This window comes from Pristis pectinata, chromosome 3 (assembly GCF_009764475.1).
Source record: "Pristis pectinata isolate sPriPec2 chromosome 3, sPriPec2.1.pri, whole genome shotgun sequence".
Lineage (NCBI taxonomy): Eukaryota > Metazoa > Chordata > Chondrichthyes > Rhinopristiformes > Pristidae > Pristis > Pristis pectinata.
Genome location: NC_067407.1, coordinates 73,910,352 through 73,935,157, shown reverse-complemented (window position 1 = coordinate 73,935,157; position 24,806 = coordinate 73,910,352). Strand labels below are relative to the sequence as shown.

The following is a 24,806-nucleotide window of genomic DNA, read 5'->3' as shown; positions in this document are numbered from 1 at the left end:
CTCGGTGAAAAAACTTCTTCAGTATTGGAAAGGAATTCTGTACTTCATTTTTCAAAGAACTCACTGTTCTGGCTATGTTAAGATTTGCAACAAGAAAGCATTGTGCAACAGACTGGAATCAAGTAGACTGACAAAATTGTTATTGCTTGAGATATCATACTGTACACATGATAACCCGCATCCATTAGTGAGTCGATTGCAGAACTTTGCAACATTTCTCAAGGCCATTTATAAATATATTCTGAATTCCTGAAGAATTAAGTCTGAATAACTGTTCATAAATCATGAATTATAGACACTCTGCCCATGAAATGGTTAGCAGTTTACTAACTAATAGACTTCATAGTAACAGACAAACAGTGGATGCCCTTAACTAATAAAGACTTCTGACTACCACAGAACTTGGTCTACTGGGCAACAGTGACCTTTGTTTACCTCACCCATATGCCTCTGAGAGCTGGACTACTTGGAGCAGGCTCCTTGAGGCAGTGAAAAGATACAACTACTACATCCACAAAATCCTCTAAGTTCAGTGGAAGCGCAAGTGAATGAATGTCAATGTCTTCTCCTAGTCCAGCATGCCCAACATTGAGACTCTGGTTAGACTTAGTAGGCCACATCATTCATGTGCTTGACCCCAAACTCCTGAAACAGATGCAATATTCCAAGTTTTATCACGAGAAGAGATAAGCAAGTGGACAGATGAAAAGATTAGGGATGTGCTCAAAGCTTCCTAGAAGAGATACAACATTTTCTCTAACCCAGGAATTCCTGGTCCACGAATATTTAGTGTAGGATCATTCAGGATACTATTGAGAACCTCTGGTCAGGGACTTAGAAGCCCTCTGTAAGCAGCACCTGACCTCATAAACTACTGATCTGCCTACCTGTCAGCCACTTTTCCTGCCCCATCTATGGAAGAGTCTGCATTTCCCACATCAGCCACCTCGGAATCCACAAAACTGGAGGGAGCAAAGCCACCTTCACTCCCAAGGAACGACAGAGGAAGATGAAAAAATTCTACTACTTTGTGAATAGTTCTACATTTAAAAGACCTGAATGTGTAGTCATCTTGCAGTGAGTTAATTTGTTAAATGAATGAAAAATGTGCTAAATAGTTGAAAATGCATGCCTGTTTGAATGTCTAGTTTTAACATAGTTTAGTTCCAATTGCTGATCAACCATGATTTGGATTTGCCTTGAGATGCTAACGCAGGTACTTGCAAGCTTTGAAGTGTGGTAATTTATTTATCATTGCCACATGTACCAAGGTACAGTGAAAAACTTATTTTGCATGCTGTCCATAAAGATCATTTCAAAACATAACTGCATCGAGGTAGTGCAAGGGAAAAGCAATAATGGAACGTAGAACATAGTGTTACAGTTACAGAGGAAGTGTAGTGCAGGTAGAAAATTAGATGAAGTGCCATGACAAGGTAGGTTGGAAGATCACCAGACCTGTAAGCAGATGTAAAAGAAAATTGTTATAAATTCTTAGTCTTAGAATTTAGATTTAAGAGTAGAACAATTATAATAGATGTAATGAATAGACCTGCTTAGAGTGGTTTGCAAATCTAAGTTATTGGGAGTAAAATTGATGATCCAGTGGTAAATATTGTTCAGGGAATGTAGAATACAAGAACGCATTTGAAAATATGGCAGAGGGGAGGATAAGATTGGGAGTTGAGCAATTCAGGCTACATGATATTCATAGAATGTAGAATACTACAGCACAGGAGCAGGCTTTGCGGCCCACAATATCTGTGCCAACCATGATGCTGAATTAAACTAAACCTATCTGCCTGCATGTTCATGTGCCTTTTAATTTCCTCTTAAATGCCACTATCATGTCTGCTTCCACCAACATCCCTGGCAGCATGCTCTAGGAACCTACCACCCTGTACATCTCCTTTAAACTTTTTTCCCCCCTCACCTTAAAGCTATGTCCTCTAATATTTGATATTTCTATCCTGGGAAAAAGAAATTTGGCAACATGCAGTATTATTAGGGCAATATTTAGGCTTCACCTTTCCATTTCCACTGAATGTTTTTTCAGAATGGCCAAATAAGAGTGGGCGGCTTCTCATATGAAGCTATACTGGAGGAGGTCCAATACTTGCAGGTGGAAGGAGCCCCCCTTGCCCTCTTCTATGCCATCACTGTCTTCTGCAGTAATTGCTGCTACTTTCCCCAGCCTTGAGTCCTCCTTCCATTCCTGCATTCGGATTTGGAAGAGCTTAGAGGATGTTTATGTCCAATAATTTTTCTCCTGTTGATTTCTGTTAAGGTGAAGTCCTTTTGAGAGCTTTTAGTATACATTATGATAGCATTCATGGTGTTTCAAATGGCCTCTTCACACTACTAGGAGCAAGTGAACAGTACAGCATTAATATTCCTCCAGACCAGCATGATTCTTAAAACCAGATGGGATTAGAAGATGATGGGAGCTTCTGTTTGTTCCTCTTTGAAAGTTTGTGATACGTTCTTTTTGATCCAATGATTTATTGAACCTGCTGAGTTCCTCCAGCATTTTGTGTGTGTTACAGCTGGAATATGATGTACAGTTCTGATCTCCATGCCACAGAGACGATGTGATTGTACTGGAGAGGAGATTTACCAGGATGTTGCCTGGAATGGAATGCTTCTGTTATGACGAGAGACTGAATGGGCTTGGTTTGTTTTCCTTGGAATGGAGGTGGCTAATGGGGGACCTGATAGAGGTATGGACAATATACCTCTTTGAACTCCCATCTCTGAATTATAAATTTAGGCACCTAAGTTATCATCATACTCCATTCTTTACATCCCATCACTTGCCTAACAAAAATCTTTAGCTATCATTGACTTCTTCCTAACTTTCATTTGGGTACAGTGGTTTTGTAACAAGTTACTTGACAAGCACTCCAGAGGGCTGGATTAACCACCCACTGATGTGAGAAATTGCACCATGGCAGCAATGGAATTTACATTCACTTAATGAACTTTAATTCAAAAAGTGAGGCAAAAACAGATGGTCTTAGTAATGATGACCATAAAGTATAATTTAAAGAAAAAAACATATCAAGAGGAAATCTGCCATCTGGTCTATGTGAATCCAGACCCACCTGTGTGGTTCATTCTTAAATGCCCTCCACAATGGCCTAACAAGCCACTAACTTCAAGCAGAATTGGGGATGGGCAGTTAGGGATAGGCAATAACTACTGGCCTTGCCAGTGATGCCTACATGCCAAAAAAATTGAGAAATAAAAGATGTGCCATACTCTTGCCCACTTAGAACTGCTCCAACACTCAATCCACTGTTTGTATTTTGTGCAAGTTCCCAGTTGTTTAATCATTGCAGGTACTTTGGCTGGAGCTTGCGTGGATGTCTTTAAATTCTCTCTCATTAGAGGTGATGATTTTGTGTAAGAATGTAACCCAAGAACATGAGGAAAAAGCCATCTGACCCTTTGAGCTTGCTCCACCATTCATTAATATCATGGCTGATCTACCCCGACCATTTTCCTGAATTATCCATGTGTCCCTTGATTCGCTTAAAATCCAGAAATCGATCTATCTTTCTTTGGAATGCAGTCAATGACTGAACTTCCACAATTTCCCTTGGATATAGAATTTCAAAGATTTGCCACCCTTTAATTGAAGATACTTCCCCTCATCTAACCGGCCACCATCAGTTTGGGCTGGACTTTACAGTGTTCCTTGACATTAGTTGGTGCATGAACAAGTATACTGTACACTTAGATATAAAGCATTTTCTATAGCCTAGGCCATCAAGCGTCCAACTCTGACTGAAGCTATTGCCAATGAAATAAGAGGACAACCGTGGCTAAGTGGACAACCTTTGACTTGGTGGTTCACATGGAAATGAAATGCATAGTACTGCAGCAAGATGGAAAAATCATGACCACTGTCAGGATAATGAAATTCATTTTATGATCTACGGCCAATGGCCACACACTGATTCCATGGAGTTAGTAGAATCACTTCTGATAAATGGATGCCACCACATGAAGAGTTGCAAAGCAATGTGCATGCAGCCACATCATGGGAAAGATGTGTAGTTGGAGCAAACCCTTGTGTTCGCTCCACCTGTATGATAAAAGGAATAAAATGAAATGGCCTCAGTGTCCATTGTGTAGTATATTGCATGATGTTGCTCATGTCTCAGTCAGCAGACTCAAAGGAGTTAAATGCCATAGTTGTATGGCTGTTCATTGACAGAACTGAACTTCCTCACTTTTTTTTTGAGGATGCAGGGGTGACTACAGCATTTGGAAAATTTTAGATACAACCTTTAGTAAAGCAGAGGGGTGTCATAAAATGTTTCTTACTGAAGTTCATGTAAGAACACAAATAGGAGCAGGGATAGATCATGTGGTTCTGCTGTTCAATAAAGTTTATGGCAATCTGATTTTTGCCTCAACTACCTTTTTTGCCAAAATCCTTGATGCCCCTATAATTAAAAAATCTGTCTGTCTCTGCTCTGAATATATTCAATGATGCAGCTTTCACAGCTCTCAGAACATAGAACATTGAACAGTACAGCACAGGAACAGGCCCTTCAGCCCACATTGTCTGTGCTGAATCTAACTCGTTCCATCTTCCTTCACAAGGGCTGTATCCCTCTATTCCCTGCCTGTTCATGTGCCTGTCCAAATGCCTCTTAAACATTTCTATCTTATCTGCTTCCACCACCTCCCATGTCGGTGTGTTCCAGGCAACTACCACTCTTATTGTTATTTATTTTAATTGCCTTGTAAATCTCCTTTAAACTTTCTCCCAAACATTTCCACCTTGGGAGTGGGGGAAGGGGGAGGGGAAGAGTGGGTGGTGGTCTGGGAAAAGGCTATCTGGTTTATGCCTCTCATAATTTTATATACTTCTATCATGTTGCCCTACAGCCTCTGACACTCCAAAGAAAGCAATCCGACTTTGTTCAACCTTTTCTATATTTTCTAATCCAGACAGCATCCTGGTGAACCTCTTCTGCGTCCCCTCCAAAGCCTCCACGTCCTTTTTGTAATGCAGAGACTAGAACATGATGCAATACTCCAAATGTGGCCTAACCAAAATTTTATACAGCCACAACGTGACTTCCTGACTTTTATACTCAGCACCCTGACCAATGAAGGGGAGCATGTGGTACGCCACCTTTATCTACTTGCGTTGCCACTTTCAGGGAGCTATGGACTTGCACCCCAAGATCCCACTGTACATCAATGCTCTTAAGGGTCCTGCCATTTACTGTGTACCTTCCTCTTTCATTTGACCTCCCGAACTACAACACCTCACACTTGTCCTGATTAAACTTCATCTGTGATTTCTTGGCCCATATTTCCAACTGGTCTATATCCTGCTGAATCTTTTGACAACTTTCCTCACTATCCACATTTCTGCCAATTTTTGTTTCATCTGTAAACTTGCTAATCCACCCACTTAAATTTTCATCCAAATCATTTAAACAACAGAGGTCCCAGCACTGATCCTTGCAGAACTGGTCACAGACCTCCGGGCAGAATGACACCCCTCTAACACTTCCTTCTGTCTTCTGTAGCCAAGCGAAGTCTCCATGAATCCCGTGTGCCTTAATCTTCTGGATCACCCTACCATGAGGGACCTTGTCTAAGGTCCATGTGTACAATATCCACTGGCCTGTCCTTGTCATTCATCTTTGTCATCTCCTCAGAAGAACCTCAATCAAATTTGTAAGATGTGACCTTGCCCACATAGAGCCATGCTGACTATCCCTAATTAGTCTATGCTTTTCCAGATGCAAGTAGATGCTATCCCTAAGAATCTTCAATAATTTCCCTACTACCAATGTAGGGTTCACTGGCCTATAATTTCCTGGTTTGTCTCAATTGTCCTTGTTAAATAGAGGAACAAAACTGGCTATTCTCTGAACCTCTATAACCTGTGGTTAAGGAGATCTCTGTCAAGGCCCCCTCAGTCTCCTCTCTTGCCCCTCTCAACCTGGGATATATCTCAATAGGCCCTGGGGACTTATCTGCCTTAATGTTATTCAAGACCCCCCAACACCACCTCTTAGATATCAACATGCCCTAGAATATCATCATACCTCTCCCTGATCTCACTATTCTCCACGTCCTTCTCCTTGGTGAATACTGATGTGAAGGACTTGTTTGGTACCTCTCCCACTTCCTTTTGTTCCAGGCATATATTACCTCCCTTGTCCTTGAGTGGTCCTACTCTCTCCCTAGTTACCCTCTTTAAAGTATGCGTAAAATGCCTTCGGATTCTCTAATCCTATTCACCAAGGACATTTCATGGCCCCTTTTAGCACTCCTGATTCCCTGTTTAAATTTTTTACTATTTAATTTATATTCCTTGAAGGCCCTGTCCAATTTCAACTTCCTGAACCTTGTCTCTGCTTCCTTTTTTCTTTTTTGACTAAAATTGCAACATCTCTTGTCATTCGGAGTCATCACCCTTGTCTGTCTTCACGGGAACGTGTTGATCCTGAATTCTGACCAACTGACCTTTAAATGACTCTGACATGTTGGATGTGAATTTGCCCAGTAACAGCTGCTCCCAATCTACACCCCAAGGTCTAGTCTTATCCTTATCCACAACTATCTGAAAACTTAAGGAATTGAGATCACTGTTCTCAAAATACTCTCCTAATAAAACTCCCATCACCTGGTCAGGCTCCAATATTCTCCCAATAAAATATCTAGTATGACCCCTTCATGGATGAACCATCTACATACTGTGTCAAGAAACCCATCTGGTGAAAAAGAATTCCAAAGATTCATGCTGTGCTCACCCAAATTCCTCTTCTATATCTTGGATGAAATTCTCTCATGAGGGGAAGAATCCTTAGAACCAGGATCTATTGAGACCCATAGATACTATGTGTCAGAAAATTGCTTTCCATTTTGCTAAATGGGGCCAACCTGCTCAATCTTTTCTTGTGAGACAATAGTATTCTGTGAATCAACCTAGTAAGCCTTCTCTGAACTGCCTCCAAAGTAAATATATTCTTTCATATATATTTCATATAAATGAAATGTATATAATATATATATATATATATCCTGTTAAATGCCCATCCTTTCACTCCTCTCCTCCTCCTCTTCCAGCTTCTTGCTGAGTGTCCTCCTCACCAGCTTTTCCAGCAGCTTGCTAGGTGTGGCCCATCTTCGTCACAATGACGTGTAACCCCCAGAGGCCATCCTCACTGGAAACAGCCTTCATAAACCACAATATTTTATATGACAGTGTACTGCAAGATTGACAAGATCATTCACTATTAAGCCATATATTTTTTTTTTAAAAAAGCACTTTGGAAATTGAGGTGTTAATAGAAGTAACATCCAATTTCTAGAAAATCTGCCAGTTCAGCACCACCAAAATCCTGAGCATGCCAGATTATCAGAGTTTTACTTTATGTCTTTGTACGCCTCCTCAGGTTGACTTGAAAGATGCACTGGCACACTTGCAAATTGTTCCCAGGAATTCCTTAATGCAGTAGCCAGCTTGATAGCATCATAACTGCTAAGGCTCCTGAGATTCCATTCTGAACTGATGCTTGACACTACTGTCAAATTCTGAACTAATGCTTGACACTGTACTATGTTTTTGTGGGCAACTTCTTTAGTGACTACTGTCACTTCACTCTTGACCACAAAATGCTGGATATTGGGGCTTCCTGCTCTTTATGAATTCTCATGATAGTGGCAGTCAGGTTTTAAAAAAAAAGCATGACATAAATAAGAGTGTAGTGGCTAGCTACACACTACAAAATGAAGACACGGAGTCGCTGGTTCGAAATCAGAAGTCGAATGAATGACAGGGGCACGGTGCGCCTTTAATATCCCAAAATTTCCCGTGCCGATGTCATGCGTGGGTCACCTGACCTTCCCGCGCGTGGGCTTTCCTAGCCCAATGATGGGGAAGGAGGGCCCCGCGCCATCTTTGATCGGGGCCTCCAATGTCGGGAGCCGGTGCGGTGAGTCGCTACATAACCCTACCTCCCGAACCAGCAATACCGTCGCGAAAACCAGAATTAAATAAACTATGACTTGGGTGGCCTGCCCCTGTGCCGTGTTCGCTGGACCACCACGGGTTGGTCCAAGTCTAAATGAGCCGGCTTCAGCCGGTCAATCGTAAACACCTCCTCGCGCCTCCCAATGTCCAGCACGAACATAGACCCATTGTTCCTGACGACCCGGAATGGCCCTTCACACGGCCGTTGCAGCGGTGATTGGTGCGTGCCCCTCCTGACGAAGACAAACTTAAAGTCTTGGAGGGAAGTCGGCATACGGGTCGGGGCCTGTCCGTGTCGCGAGGTGGGGATCGGGGCCAGGTTTCCAAGCCGCTCGCGCAGCCGGTCAAGCACTGTGGCAGGTTTTTCCTCTGGCCCCCGAGGCGCTGGTAGGAACTTGCCCGGGATGACTAAGGGTGTTCCGTAGACCATCTCCGCAGACGAGGCACGCAGGTCCTCTTTTGGCATGGTGCGTATCCCCAGCAGGACCCAGGGGAGTTCATCTACCCAGTTGGGCCCCTTTAAGGCGGGCCATGAGTGCCGACTTTAGATGGCGATGGAACCTCTCCACCAGCCCATTGGATTGCGGGTGATAGGCGGTGGTGAGGTGGATCCAGGAACCCCACAAGTCGGTGATGGCAGACCACAGGCCGGAGGTGAATTGAGCACCCCTATCTGAGGTGATATGTGCTGGGACACCGAAACGGGCCACCCAAGTTGACAAAAGGGCCTGTGCGAAGGACTGGGTGGAGGTGTCTGCGAGGGGAATGGCTTCAGGCCAGCAGGTAAAACGGTCGACAATCATGAGGAGGTACCGCGCTCCTCGGGAGACTGGGAGGGGGCCGACCAGGTCGACATGGATATGGTCGAACCTCCAGCGGGTAGGCTGAAAATCCTGCAGGGGGGGCCTTGACGTGCTGCTGTACTTTCGAGGTCTGGCAGTGAGTGCAGGACTGGGCCCATTTGGAAACCTGTTTACGCAGGTCATGCCAGACGAACTTGTTTGACGCCATCTGGACAGTAGTCCGGATGGATGGGTGTGCAAGGCTGTGGATGACATCAAACATCCGCCAGCGCCAGGCAGCTGGGACGATGGGGTGGGGTCTACCTGTGGAGATATCGCAGAGCAGGGTGCGCTCACCAGGGCCTACCAGTAGGTCTTACAGTTGCAGGCCTGAGACTGCGGTGCGATAGCTGGGCATCTCCATGTCTGTTGGCTGTGGCACCGAAATCCACCCCCGGGACAAAACTTGGATGGTGGGTCGTGACAGTGCATCCGCGACCACGTTCTCTTTCCCAGACAGGTGGCGGATGTCAGTGGTGAACTCTGAGATGTACGACAAGTGCCACTGCTGCCATGCTGACCAGGGATCTGAGACCTTGTTGAAAGTGAAGGTCAATGGCTTGTGGTCTGTGAAAGCTGTAAATGGCCTGCCCCCCAAGAAGTATCGGAAGTGTCTGATTGCCAGGTACAACGCCAACAGCTCGCGGTCGAAGGCGCTATATTTGAGCTCTGGTGGTCGAAGGTGCCTGCTGAAGAACGCCAGTGGTTGCCAACGCCCTTTGATAAGCTGTTCTAGAACGCCTCTGACCGCTGTGCTGGAGGCGTCGACCATGAGGGCAGTTGGGATGTCCACGCGAGGATGCGCCAACGTGACCGCATCCGCCAAGGCCTGCTTGGTTTCGACGAACGCGGTGTGAGCCTCTTCCGACCAAACAATGTCCTTGCTTCTGCCTGACAGGAGAGCAAACAACAGGAGCATGATGCGGGCCACGGATGGTGTGAACCAGTGATAAAAGTTCACCATACCGAGGAATTCCTGCAGGCCCTTGATGGAGGTGGGTCTGGCAAAATGGCGGATGGCATCGACCTTTGCAGGCAGGGGCGTGGCACCGCGTTTGTCGATCAGATGGCCCAGGAAATCGATTGTCTCCAGCCCGAATTGGCATTTGGCTGGGTTGGTGGTCAGGCTGAAATCCCTCAGGCGAGAAAAGAGTTGGTGGAGGTGCATGAAATGTTCCTGGCGGCTGTTGCTGGCGATCAAGATGTCGTCGAGGTATATGAAGGCAAAGTCAAGATCGCGCCTGAATGCGTCCATCAGTTGTTGGAAGGACTGAGCAGCGTTCTTGAGACCAAAGGGTATCCAGATGAATTCAAAGAGGCTGAAAAGTGTGATCAGCGCCATCTTCGGAATGTCGTCCAGATGCACCGGGATCTGGTGATACCCGTGGACGAGGTCGACCTTGGGAAAAAATGGACCGCCCGTGCAGGTTGGCAGCAAAGTCCTGAATGTGCGGACGGGGTACCGGTCCGGGGTAGTAATGTCGTCGAAGCGTCGGTAATCGCCACAGGGTCGCCAGCCTCCAGCTGCCTTGGGGACCATGTGTAGTGGAGAGGCCCATGGGCTGTCCGACCTGTGGATGATCCCCAGCTCCTCCATTTTTTTGAATTCCTCTTTCGCGAGGCGGAGCTTGTCTGGGGGTAGCCGCCGGGCGCGGGCGTGAAGGGGAGGGCCCTGGGTGGGGATGTGATGCTGGACGCCGTGCTTGGGCAAGGTGGTGGAGAACTGGGGCGTTAGTACAGACAGGAACTCTGCCAGGACCCTGGCAAACTCGTTGGTCGACGTGGTGACAGAGTCAAGGTGTGGGGCCGGTAGCTTGGCCTCACCCAATGAGAATGTTTGGAAGGTCCTGGCATGTACCAAACGCTTACCCCGCAGGTCAACCAGCAGACTGTTGGCGTGAAGGAAGTCTGCCCCAAGGAGTGGTTGCGCGACGGCGGCCAGTATGAACCTCCAAGTAAAGTTGCAGGTGCCGAACTGGAGGTGTACCAAACGGGTGCCAAAGGTCCGAATGGCACTGTCGTTAGCGGCTCTGAGGGCGGGTCCTGGTGTGCAGTTGCAAATCTTGCTGCTGTTGGGAGGCATGACGCTGACTTCGGCTCCAGTGTCCACTAGGAACCGACGTCCGGAACACCTGTCCCACACATGCGAGAGGCTATCTGGGTGGCCAGTCCCCATCAGCGGCGGCTGGCTCTGGTGTTTCCCGGAAACCTGCATGGTGGCCCGCATCTGCGGGTGTCAGCGCCCCACCGCTGGTGGTAGAAACACCATTGGTCGGTTGGTGTCTCAGACCTGGTGGCGGGTGGAGTGCGTTCGATTGCCGGGTCTGGCCTGCTGGGCCGTTGGGTATGTGGCATGGCAACGCGCTCAACGGACGCCCCGCTCTCCTTTTTCGCCCGCCAAAGGACATTCGCCCAGGCGGCCACCTTCCAGGGGTCGCTGAAATCGGCATCCGCCAGGAGCAGGTGGATGTCGTCGGGTAACTGCTCCGGGAAGACCTGCTCAAACAGCAGGCAGGGTTTATGCCCATCTGCCAGGGCCAACATTTCGTTCATGAGCGCGGAGGGGGGGTCTGTCACCCAACCCATCGAGGTGGAGGAAGCGGGAGTCCCGTTCGCATCGGGAAAGGCCGAAAGTCTCGAGAAGGAAGGTCTTGAACTTATTGTACTTCTCCTCTGGGGGCGCCTGGATGAAGTCCTCGACCTGGGCTGCAGTGTCTTGGTCGAGGGCACTCACCACGTAATAGTATTTGGTGTCGTCCCTGGTGATCTGGCGAATCTGGAACTGGGCCTCGGCCTGGTCAAACCAGACACGGGGCCGGAGGGTCCAGAAGGTGGGCAGTTTAAGGGCTACTGCCTGTACTACTTGTTGTGCAGACATCGTGGGTCCAAAAGCATTTGGGCCTGTCGGGGTCACCAATGTAGCAGCTAGCTACACACTACAAAATGAAGACGCAGAGTCGCTGGTTCGAAATCAGAAGTCGAATGAACAACAGGGGTGCGGTGTGCCTTTAATATCCCAAAACTTCCCGCGCTGACCTCAAGCGCGGGTCACCTGACCTTCCCGCCCGTGGGCTTTCCTACCCCGACGATGGGGAAGAAGGAGGGCCCTGCACCATCTTGGATCGGGGCCTCCGACGATGTTCGCGATATTGGGAGCCGGTTCGATGCCGGTGCGGTGAGTCGCTACAAGAGCACCGTTTTGAAAATCTGGTATTCAAGTGGTAAAGCCTTGGGTACAATAATGAAGGGCTATTATTATTGGTGGAACTGTAAACCATGAGTCTCTGTCCATTCCAAACCACACAGATTTTCAGTTATTTTTGATGAATATTGTTAATGCTTGACACCTTTTGAAGACTACTGGCTCTAAAGATAGAATTCTCTTTTCAGTTTTATTTATATAATAGGTTTGTCCATTTGAACAGCATAGGCATGAAACCTTGGATAATGATTGATTGTATGGTAATAAGGGAGTTCCAAATTAGTTTTCTGTGCCATGTGGTCCTGGAAATCATTGGAAGTAATCAGTGAACTGGAATCGAGCAAGATTGGTGCTGTCCTTAAGCTAACAATGTCATTGCTTGTTGCTGAGATATCAATTTAAAATGAAGTTATATTTATTTATAATTTGGTTGGACACAAATGTAAAGGTTACTTTAAATTAACTATCTAATCTACTGTTAATAATAGTAAATTAATAGTTCAAATGAAATATAATATTAATTTTTTTATTTTAAAAATATGGGGCCAGAATTTGCTAGGAAATTCCAGCATTTACTCTCATGTCATCGAGTTCAGAATATGCAAAAGTTCTGAACCTGCTGAACTGTTTCTGCTGGTGGTTTTGTAGCTGTGCTCCTAATTTGAATACTGCACCCTGCTAGGAGTCTTAATGCCACAGCATGAACTTGTGGAACTACCCAGCACTTGAGCTGGGGAACGTGCCCACTTAAACCTGCACCTGATCTTATTCATTTGAATGGAGAAAGCTGTAAGGGGGGGGGGGGGGGGGGGGGGGGAGAGAAGTTTTATAGAAGGTAATTTGCAATTTTATTGTTTCTGCTTATTTTTGAGTGACTTGGATTTTAGAATTGTTCACTTGATCTGTAATAGTTTTTGAATGCTTCTGAACGTTACAGTACTTCGAAGTTTTCAAAGCCTTTGACTATTTTAACAGCTGGCAAAACTTGGAATCGTGGTTTTGTTAGCAGTCAGTTTATTTTTTCTACTTGGTTTGTGGATGTGGCTTGCTCCCTCCCACACCTGATGGCATCATGTCACAAAGGGCTTGCTGCTTACAATCCAGACCTTCTTATCAGCAAATCAACAATGGGGAATCTGCAAAAGTTCTCCTGAATGTCAAAGGAGAACAGGGGCATTTTGCCAAGGTCATCAAGTTCTGGCCCAATAACTCTGCAATTAAAGTTTGGATATAGAGAAATGGAGTTGATGTATGCTAAAATCCTTTGATATATTCCAGATTCAGCAGATGGATAGCCTTTTTTAAAAGAAAGAAATGCATCATACAAAATATTGGAAAGAAACTGTCTATTATTGAGACCCTCCTTTAAACTTGTCTCCTTTGAAGCTTTTAGTCATCTCTCCTAATGTTTCATCCTGGCTTTGTCTGAAAATTTTGCCCCTTGAAATGCTTTTTATAAGAGGGTCATGCATAAATACAACTTATTGTTATGCCCATATTTGGTTAATTAATGACTATCCAATGAGGTTAAAGTTTTAAGCATTATTTCTTTATCCTCCATTTGTAATCCCTGCTTCAAAAAATGTTGCTATCTGAGCAGTTGAAAATATCATCCCAAGGATGAATAATTCAGGATGGGTGTGGTGTGAAGTTTTGCTCATTTTGGAGAAAAGTGGGAAATAGAAACTTTTTGTGTCCCTAATGTAGATGCCGTGGTTTAAGATGGAAGAGATTGAGCCAGCATTTTTGGCACAATGGCTGTCCTTCTTTCCAATAAAAAATATTATTTCACAGTAAAAATCGCGAAAGCATGAAATAAGTGAATTACAATTCAAATGTTTTTCCTTATCTTTGCATGGCTGGATCATATCACTGGGGAATAAAAGGTTTTCCATTTTTCATGCTTCACTTATTAAGCATGCATTAAGTCTTGCTCTTTCTAACAGGACAACACCCTACTGGAATAATGTGGCACTCTTCCATAGCTTTAAGTTCTCCAGCACGCACAACCTCATCTTCACCATGGATGTCCAGTCCCTATATACCTCTATTCCCCATCATGACGGCCTCACTGCCCTCCGTTACTTGACCAGAGGCAAAACCAGTCCCCTTCCACTAACACTCTCTTTCGCCTGGCTGAACTTGTCCTCACTCTAAACACTTCCAATTCCTCTCACTTTCTACAGACCAAGGGCGTTGCCATGGGCACACACATGGGCCCCAGCTATGCCCGCCTCTTCGTTGGCTACATCGAACAGTCTCTGTTCTAAGCCTACTCCGGCCACGTTCCTCAACTCTTTCTCTGCTATATCGACAACTGCATTGGTGCCACCTCTTGTACTCATGCGGAACTCAACAGTTTCATAAATTTCGCCACAAATTTTCACACTGCTCTCTAATTCACCTGGACTATTTCTGACACCTCTCTCTTTCCTCGATCTTTCCATCTCCATCTCTGGAGATTCCTTATTCCCTAACATCTTCTACAAACCCACTGATGCCCACAGCTACCTCGATTACAGCTCCTCCCACCCTGTCTCTTGCAAGGACGCTATCCCTTTTTCTCAATTTCTCCACCACATCTGCTCCCATGATGAGGCTTTCCACTTCAGGACATCAGATATGTCCAACTTCTTTCCTCACCATGGCTTCCCTCCTACTGTGATTGAGAGAACTCACACCCACATCTCTACCATTTCCCGCACTTCTACTCTCACCCCCACCCCCACCCCTCCCAGACCTAACAGGGATAGGGTCTCCCATGTCCTCACATTTCATCCTATCAGCCCATGTATCCAACACATCATTCTCCGCCACTTCCACCATCTCCAACAGGACCCCACCACCAAGCATAGCTTCCCTTACCCTCCCCGCTCCTTTCTGCCTTTCACAGGGACCACTCTCTCCGCGACTCCCCAGTTCACTCCTCCCTCCCCACCCATCCTGTTCCCACTCTGGGGACTTTCCACTGCCCCTGACATGGGTGCAACACCTGCCCCTACACCACCTCCATCTAGGGACCCAAACAGTCCTTTCAAGTGAGACAGAGATTTACCTGCACCTCCCTTAATATCATCTATGGCCTTCAGTGCTCCAAGTGTGGCCTCCTCTACATTGGTGAGACCAAACGCAGATGAGGTGACCATTTCCCAGAACACCTGTGCTGTGTCTGTAACTGATTTGCATCTCCCAGTTGCCAGTCACTTCAACTCCCCCTCCCACTCCATCACAGATACGTCAGTCCTCGGCCGTCTCCACTGCCAGGAGAAGTCCAAGTGCAAACTAGAGGAACAGCACTTCATTTTCCGTCTTGGAACCTTGCAGCCTAACGACATGAACGTTGAATTCTCCCACTGTTAAGTAATCCCCCCAACACCCCTCCCCCCAACCACGCCTCTTCTCTTCTTCCCTTTCCTAGCCTATCTCTTTTTTTCTACCCTCCTCTTTTCCTCACCTTTGACCCATCCCCCGGTGTATCTGCTCTCCCTTCCTCCCCTGCATCTGCCTATCACTGTCTCTTACCTGCATCTACCTATCACCACCTTGTGCTCACCCCGCCTCCCCTCTTTTGTCCACCTATCATTGTTCTGCTTTTCCCTCTTATATATTGGGTTTCCTCTTTTCCTATCTTCAGCCCTGAAGAAGGGTTCTGACCTGAAATGTTGACCATCTGCTTTTCTCCATGGATGCTGCCTGGCCTGCTGAATTCCTCCAACATCATAGTGTTTTTCATCTAGATTCCAGCATCTGCAGTCCTTTGTTCTCTAATGTGACACTATTTTGTTTTTTGACATCAATCACCTTATAGTAGCTTCCCTGAGATGTTTAATTGATTAACAAATGAAGTCTATTTTGATGTTTGTATCCTCTGGGATTTGAGCTGTGACTCCCAAAATTATTGTATGTAGAAAATTTACAGCTACTAAACAGATTTTGTTTTTTCCCTCTTATTCTCATTTCATGCTTACTCCCAGAGCCTAAACCATTGCTTTGTGCAGGTCCTATGTTGGTGGACTTAAATGTAAAGGGTGGCCAGTAAAATGTTTGGCCATATTAACTACTTCGCTAGTCAGACCTGCGAAAATATCAGAGTTATCTTGTTAGACTTGGCAAGAATTTTGTAGTATAATTTGTGTCTTTCCTTTAAATTACAGAATTGGTGTGGCTGCTGGAGTGGTGGTCAGGCACTGAATGTACTCTTTATACTGATCAAAAGAATTTCGTTAAGTATGGAAAAGAGAATGCCATAGTTATTCTCAACCATAACTATGAGATTGATTTTCTTTGTGGATGGGACTTCTGTGAAAGGTTTGGTGTGTTGGGGGTAAGTGTGTGCTTTTGTCATTTGGCACATTTTGTGAAGCAAGCTTTCTGAATTACTATCCATAATGTGTGCGTGTTTTATTTTAAAAATAACCTATTTAGATTGTAGTTTTCTCACAATCAATTGTAGAAAACACCTGTTGTTTTTGACTTGGACACAATTTGTTTTTTAAAAGTAAATACTAATATTGATATGGTGAAAATCCCTGGTCTACCTCCTCAATGGTGTAGGTTACCTGAACTATTTTTTTTCATTTCAGCCCATCTTAATGTTTAAGAATTTTGAAAATTGGAATCTTTTAAAAGAAAAACTACAGTGTAGGTAGTGGTATCTCTGTTGGGAGAAGACGAAAGCATTTTTATTTTGTTAGGATACTTGGACTTTCTTAATATCCACACTCTTGTGGTGAATCACCTTTTTAATCATTTAAGGCATGCTGAATGTTGGACAAAGTGCACATTATTTAGTAAGTGCTGAAGGTAATCAAAATAGACTCCAGCAAAATCAAGACTTTTGTTTGCCTTTTTAAATTATTCCTGATTTGAACAAAATTAAGGCTTTTCCTCCTTGTGATGTACATCCTGTGAGATAGGATTATTTGGTGGAAGGGTAAAATAAAGCTCCAATTGGGTACCATATAAGTACAGAAAATGCTGGAAGCACTCAGCAGCTCAAGCATCATGTATGAAAAGGGAAATGGTTAACGTTTCAGGTTGAAGACCCTTAGACAGAATGGGGAAAGAGAGAAACCAAATTAATTTTAGATTCCAGAGAGGGTGGGTATGGATAGGACAAAGAGAATATGTCTGATATGGTGAGGCCAGCGTTGCTGTGGAATAAGCTGTCGGTAGTCATCCAGTTGATAGGTTAATGAGGACAGTTCAAGCATGAACAATGGAACATAAAAACTCTGAAGTGAGGACAGTTAGAATGAGACAACACAAATAAAAGAATACAAAAGCTGCAAAATGTAGACCCGTAAGAAAGAGAAAAATTGAGCCAATGTTATAAGTGATGACCTACAATGGAACCAGCCAATTCTGATATCGACAAAGAAAGCGCGAAAATGGAATATTGAATCTGGAAGGTTGTAATGTGCCCAGACAGAAAACGAGATGCTGTTCTTCAAGCTTACATTGGACCTTGTAATAAAAGTGCAGGAGGCCAAAGACACCAGTAGGAGTGTGATGGAGAATTAGTCACAAGCACCACAAAGTGTGGCAAACTGAGCTCACCCCTGAATACTGAGCAAAGAAATTTCCCAGTCTCTGTTTAGTTTCACCAAAATAGAGGAGAGGACATTGTGAGAACCAAATGCAGTACACTAGATCTGAAGAAATGCAAGTGAAACACTGCTCCACCTGGAAGGATTTATTGCAACCCTGGATGGTAGAAAGCAAAGAGGTCAAAGGATGGTATTGAAACTCCTGCAGTTGCATGGGAAAGTGTTGAGGGAAGATGAGAGATTGGTGGATAAGGAAGAAGCATTGTCTCTATAATATCTTTGTTCCCATTGGTTCCCTTTTACCATAGTTGATGAAATCCTTAACCATATCTCATCTATTTCCTACACCTCAGCTTTCACCCATTCTCTTTCTGGACAGAGCAAGGATAGAGTTCCTTTGGTCCTTGCTTTCCACCGCACTAGCCATTACATTCAATAGATCGCCCTTTGCAACTTTTGCCACCTTCAATGAGATTCCATAAGCGGATGTATCTTTCCCTCCCTGGTCTGAAATAGGACATTGAGCAGGATATGATAAACCACCATAAATCTTAAGACCATATTCACATTATCTGCTGAGTATACTAGATCTTTCCTGAGTACACCAGGTTTTGTGGTCTGTTCTTTCATCTCCACCAATCACTCCCTTAGCATGTTCTCAGGCAAATGAGGGAGATCCTTTGTCTCTTACCTTCCTGCCAAACAGTCCTTCCAGGTGAAGCAGTGATTCAGTTGTACTTTCAATCTTGTTTACTGCTTTTAGAGTTCACAATATAGCTGCCTCTACAGTATAGTGTTCACAATATAGCTGCCTCTACAGTAACAGGGTGACCTTGAGCTTCCTGTTACTTGCCACATTAAATTCTCTATCCTGGTCCTGCTTTGACCTATCTGAAAGTGGCCTCTTATACTTTTATAATGAGGCCCATTTCTAAGCTTGAGGAACAGCACCTCATCTTCAATCTGGGTACGTTGCAGCTTTCCAGACTTGATGTCAAATTCTCTGACATCAGGCAACTCTCTTTTCCTGTTTGCATTAGAACCAGTCATTTCTGCTGTAAGTCATCCATCTCTAAGATTGCCTCAGTTTTTATCCTTCTGTCAGCACAGCCTGACCTGAAGAACATTTCATACAGTTCCGCATTTTGCAGGTTTTCCATTTCTTTGTTCACATTCTCTCTTTCTAATTGTCCTCATCAACGTATCAACTGGATGACTCCCTCTACAGCCTATCTCCATAGCAAGCCTGGTTTCATCTTATCAGAGTTAACCTCCCATCATATTCTCTGCAATTTGAAACTAACTTGTTTTTGACCTTTCCCAGTTTTGACAAAGGGTCTTCAATCTGAAATATTAACTTTGTTACTGTCTCCATGGCTGCTGCCTGACTTGCTGAGTATTGTCAGCACTTTGTAGATGCTGAACATCTGAATTAAAAACAGTTTTTGGACTTGCATTTACTTTTGGGTGGTGTACAAAAAAGATATGCCTTTTAAAAGTGGGGTTTAACAAATTTGATCCTCCGTGGATAGTGACTGTTATTTGAACTTAAGCTCAGGTGCTGGTTTGAAGCTATTTTCATGCAGCAGTATATATGGGCTGTATGCATCAATTTACACAAGGTTGAAATGTAGCAATGGGTTTCAGGATGAACCAGGAGATGAATGAGGTAGTGCAGTGGTGTGTTATATTGCACTCCAATCTTGAAGTCCAGAGGAGTATGGATGAACTGCATTGCATCAGGAAAGGAGTCCATCTCAATCTCTTTCTGCTCTTCCTGGTCTGATATTCCTTCCTTGTTCTCCTGTAAGTCAAAGGGGACCTTGAAAAAAAAATCCCATGATCATGTTGTATTCCTGTTCCTCCTGATGGGTTCTAAAATGTATTTAGTAAGTTAGAGCAGCAAAGCATAACAATTACTCAAATGAAGTCTTAACTGAGTTTCCAGAATAAAGGTTGATCAGGGTAAAGTCTATTCAAACTGTCCCAAGAATTCTTCTGTTAAGTTTCAAATTCCAGCAGCAAATCATGGCTAAAACACCTTTAAGTAGAATTTTGTCTTCATCAATGGCTTATTTACTCCAAGTGAGCTGGTTCCTGTGAAGAGAAGTCTTAGCCACCAAATTGCGATACAGTCTCCTTCATGAGCACCACCAGCCAGTTTAAGTGGCAATGAAATCCTGATAATGAACCTCTAGTGGCCATTTCTAGCATGTGCTTCAACCTCTTTACTAAAGTGGTGTCTTCTGAGAGGTGTGGCTGTGTAACAATTTTCTTTTTTTAGCTTGGCACTTCTTTGGAAGCTCACTAGTACCTAAGGGAGCCACTAAAAATCACTTACTCTAAGCAAAAATTTCCCACTGCAAAGTTTTCCTACTCTTAATTTTTATTGCTACCAGCATGTGAATTAGGAACAGAAATAGGCTGGTTGGCCTCTTAAGCCTGCTGTGGCATTCAATAAGTTCATGGCTGATCTGATTGTAACTTTAACTCTGCATTTCCACCTGCGTGCAATAATCTTTCACCCCATACCTACAAGAATCTATCTACATTAGAGGGAGAATGTTCCAAAGAGTTGTAACCCCCAGAGAAATATTTTAGCCTCATCGGTCTTAAATAGACAACCCTTATTTTTAAATGCTGATCATTTTGTTTCAGATTTTCCCACAAAAGAAAACATTCTGTCAAAACTCTTCAGCTCTATTTTCCAGCAGATACACGCTTGGCATACCAACTTTTCCTCGTAAGATAATATACTCAATCCAGGTATTATTCTAGTAAGCCTCCTCTGAACTGTTTCCATTGCATCTACATCCTTAAATAAGGAGATCAATCCTATACATGGTCCTCCCAGATGTGCTTTCACCAGTGTGCTAACTGAAGCATGTTGCTCTACTTTTGTATTCAATTCCCTTTGCAATAAACAATCTGTTAGCTTAATTACTTGTTGTACCTACATGCAAGTATTTTTGTAAATCATGCGCTTGGACACTGAAATCCTTCTGCATCTCTGAGTTCTATCTCTCAACATTCAGATATAATGCATTATTTTTCTTAACAAAATGAATGCTATCACATTTTTCCACATTATACTCTATTTGCTAGCTATTTTACCCATTCACTTACACTATCTATATCCCTTTGTAGCCTCCTTGCAACTTGCTTTCCTACCTAAGCTTGTACCATTAGCAAATTTACCAACTATTCCTTTGGTGCCTTTGTCCAAGTTGGTTATAAATCGTGGAGCATTTGAGGCCCCAGTGTCTCTGACATATACCTTGTTTTTCCACTTGGCATGATATTACACTCATTTGTTCCGATTTTTGTTTTCCCTGTTAGCCAGACAACCTATTCATTATATCAAAATTTTACTCTGTGCACTACAAGCTTTTTAGATGCCTTCTGAAAATCTAACAATAGTGCTTTCATGGTTCCCCTTCATCCAAAGCAGAAGTTACTACTTCAAAGAACTCCAATAAATTGGTCAAACGTGAATTTTCTTTCGCAAAACCATATTGATTTTGTCCGATTACCTTGAATTTTTAAAAGTGCCCTGCTGTAACATTATTAATAATAGCTTTTAACATTTTTCCAATAATAGATGTTAAGCTAACTGTCCTGTAATGTCCTGCTTTCTATCTCCTTTCCCTTCTGATTAAAGGAGTTGCATTTGCTATTTTCCAATCTAATGGAAGCTTCCCTGAATCTAGGGAATTTTGGAAAATTAAAACCAACATGTCCGCTATCTTCCAAGCTGCTTTAAAGACCCTAGGATGAAGTCTCATTGGAACCTGGAGACTTGTCAGCTCGCAGTTCCATCAATTTGCTCAGTCCTTCTCTGCTGGTAATTGTAATTTTCCTGAGTTCCTCCCTCCCTTCCAGTTCAGCTATTTTTAGGATGTTACTCATGTCCTGTATAGTGAAGAAGCAAGATGCAAAATACCTGTTTAATTCATCTGCTATCTCCTTGTTTTCCATTTATTAATTCCCCAGACTATCTTCCAGTAACAACTCCACCTTAGATTCACTTCCTAATGTCAAACATCCTTCAATTTTCAGATTTCAGTCTTTGTTATCCGGCAGCCATCACTTGTAGTGACTATTAGATAATACTTATTTTTACTGAACTGTTTTATTGCTATGTACATTCAAGGGTCTTTAGTTTGTCCTTTTTTAACGTCTAGTATTATCTGCTGATTTGTTTTCTCTCATATCATCATTTTTTGTTTATAATTTCCTATAGTACTACCTTTTCTCTCTCTAGTCTTCTACCCTTATCTTGTCTTCACAGTTTTGGTCTTGTGCCCCAATTATTTAGTTTAAAATCCTCTCTACATCCCTAGTTCTATGGCTGGCTTGAAAACTGATCCCAGTACATTTCAGGTGTAGAGCTTTCCAACAATACAACTCTGACTTTCTTCATTACTGCTGCCAGTGCCCCACTTCTACCACATCACTACGAGAAGGGTAAGCTTAGATTTTTCTTCTTCCCTCATTTCCTATCAGTTTCAAATTGTTCCTTGAAATTGTGCTGTTACAAAATAATTTTCTGGCCTGTATTTAAGAATTTCAGGTGTTTACCTTTATCCAATCTTCTTCTTGGGCAGGAATTTAGCTCCTTTGCGTATTCTATCCATGATTCCTTACATTTTTCATTCCAACTTTAAACTTTGTCTGACGTGCAGTGAAACACTTTACATCAAGATCCTTTGTATTTAATATTTTTGCATCACAGCCAAAAATATTGATATAGTTGCATTTGGCCACCATATTAAGCCATAAGCAAGGATGTTGTACATATAATAAATGAGCTAAAAATGCACCATGATAGTAGCACATCAAGAGATTAAAGTAATGTAGCTTTGAACAATTTATCAATGTGATCTAAATCTTATTTGTTGTGCCCCAGAGCTGGTCAAATCTGTGTTCAAAGTAAGACCAACACAAGCTAAGAGAGGGATGAGTAACAATCAGTTAAAATAATTTTTGCCAATGATGATGTTTCAGGGAAAGGGCAGGTTTTCACTGGCTACTTCTGGCAATCATGCCTATTTTAATTTGAAGCTGGATCATTAATTCTAAGCTGAGTTGTTGATTAATTTACTCTTCAGAGCCAAGGCTAACCTTGACACCAGTAAGAAACCAATATAGTGCTTTCATCTAGCATGCTTTGGGGGGAAAAAAGGCTAATTTGGACAGCAAGCACTGCTGGATTTAAAATGTACCAAGGCTGCAGGTTTATGCTGCCAATCCAGCAGTTTGTATAGGAAGATAGGATGCTCCTCATTAGGAGTAGTGGGCGGAACTCTTAATGACTTCAGCCCCAGAGCAAAGAGTTCCAGATATGAATTGAATGAGTACATCTCTATTAAAGCATTTTGCAGTATAAGACCAACAAATCAGGTGGATAATTCTGCTAGATTTGCAGACAAGCCCAATGAAAAGCTAATGAGATCCATGTGCCTTTCAGGGGAGGTATGTTGATAACTATGTGCTCTATATAGATGAATATCTGAGATTGCACAATGTGACTGGCAGTGACATTTATGTTTAATTGTAAGAAACACTTATTTTGATGAATCTCTAAAATGTTGGTAGTAATTAGTCCAGTTACCAAACTCCCATTTTAATCAATAGCACAAGTTCAAATTTTATTTGTATAATTAATGCAGAATGGGCAGATATCAGGGGACAATGCAAGAGGGATGGGTTGTGGGAATGAAAATGAATGCAGGGATTGAAGCACGTAGTTTTGCCCCAGGCAGTACTTTAAATCGATGCTGCTGCTATTTCATACAATACCTGTGTACAGTCAGTGCTCCCTGCAGTGTTCATTACACAGCACCAATGCACACTTCAGTATGTGACTTGTGCTGATATGTGCAGTTAAAGGTGAACACCATCTCTTAAATAGTACATTTAAGAGAAGTGCAAAGGAGATTTTTTCCAAAAACCATTTTAGGCTGTGCTACTGTGAGCAAAGACTGAATCTGCAAGAGAGCTATGTGCTGGAGGAACATTGGAAGAATGAAGGAATGTCCTGAATGAACAACCTGGCTGGAGCCCAACCAGACAAATGCTGAATAAACCGGGAACAACTATCAGAGAAAGTCGATGCCAGGAATGTTGGTCCAAGAACATTGGTGCAGTACTGGAAGATGTTTAATGATCTCACTTCAGCTTTCAGTGAGTCAATTTGCCCTCAGCTGGCATGTGCATCAGTAGACTCACTTAATTCCTACATCACCCGTCTACCAGAAATCTCTCATGTACTTTGGACAGTTGAAGCCTTCACACTTTCAACTTGGCTTGCACAGACTGGGAACTGGTCAATCATGAACTAGTTTCATCAAACGTATTACAGCACATTGACACCTTTTGCTTTTTTTTAGGTGGAATTAGTGGAAAACAGCAGGCATTGGCAATGATTCCAAAGGACAAATGTATTTGCAGTTTTTAATCCCAGCACCAACCACTCATCCCTCCTCGAGAAGGAGATGATGATGATGATGACCATCAAGGGCAGAGACCTCACTGAAATAATTGATAAATAAGGCTATCTACATATCTAAACCACCTACTCTCATCCCACATTTCAAAGGACTCAAAAGCCACAGATGGTGTAAACGTGTGTTTCTTACTTTCTCCTTTCATCACACAAGTTTTGTCATTTCAGAAATCCAAGGCCTAGAATCTTCCTGGTCAGTGAATGAAAGAAGACTGAAGAGGCAGAGAAACTGACTAACACAGTGCTAGATTTACATTTCAGCGCTACATACTTAATTCTTGAATTAAGTTGAATACTTTCCCTAAGAGTAGGCAAATACCTCGAATCACACTTAGTGAGGGCTTCATTTGGGCCCTTTGTGTGTTTAGTTATTTCACATGGAACGTGTTGATGAAACTAAGGTAATATCCTGTGCAGTGTTTAAATGGAGGCTCCCCTGTGATTTTTGTATCATGGAAATTAATGAACATGCATAGAGCTGATCTTAATTGCAGGATCAGGTGTACCTGTGCAATTCAAGAGATAATCGATCATTTCAAGTTTCTTTGGATAGTAAGGAGCTAAGCTTGTTGGTGTTGGTCTCAAAATTATTCTGAGTACCAGATGTTTGGAGGGTTCACTTCTGCTTTGCACTTCACCTTGCAGTGTGACCAGGAGCAAGACGAGAGGGCTAAAGGCCATGGGTCCTTGGAAA

The 24,806-nt window shown here is 43.4% G+C and overlaps 1 protein-coding gene across 7 annotated transcripts in view; it reads left to right on the top strand.

Annotated features, from left to right (window-relative positions):
- The window catches only part of agpat4 (1-acylglycerol-3-phosphate O-acyltransferase 4 (lysophosphatidic acid acyltransferase, delta)), a 138,621-nt gene that overhangs the window by 73,641 nt on the left and 40,174 nt on the right, over positions 1–24,806 (top strand). For all 7 annotated transcript variants that reach the window (XM_052012215.1, XM_052012212.1, XM_052012210.1 and 4 more), the window contains one exon: positions 16,210–16,379. In XM_052012215.1, the coding sequence (XP_051868175.1) occupies positions 16,210–16,379 (170 nt within the window). The remainder of the gene's footprint in view (positions 1–16,209; positions 16,380–24,806) is intronic.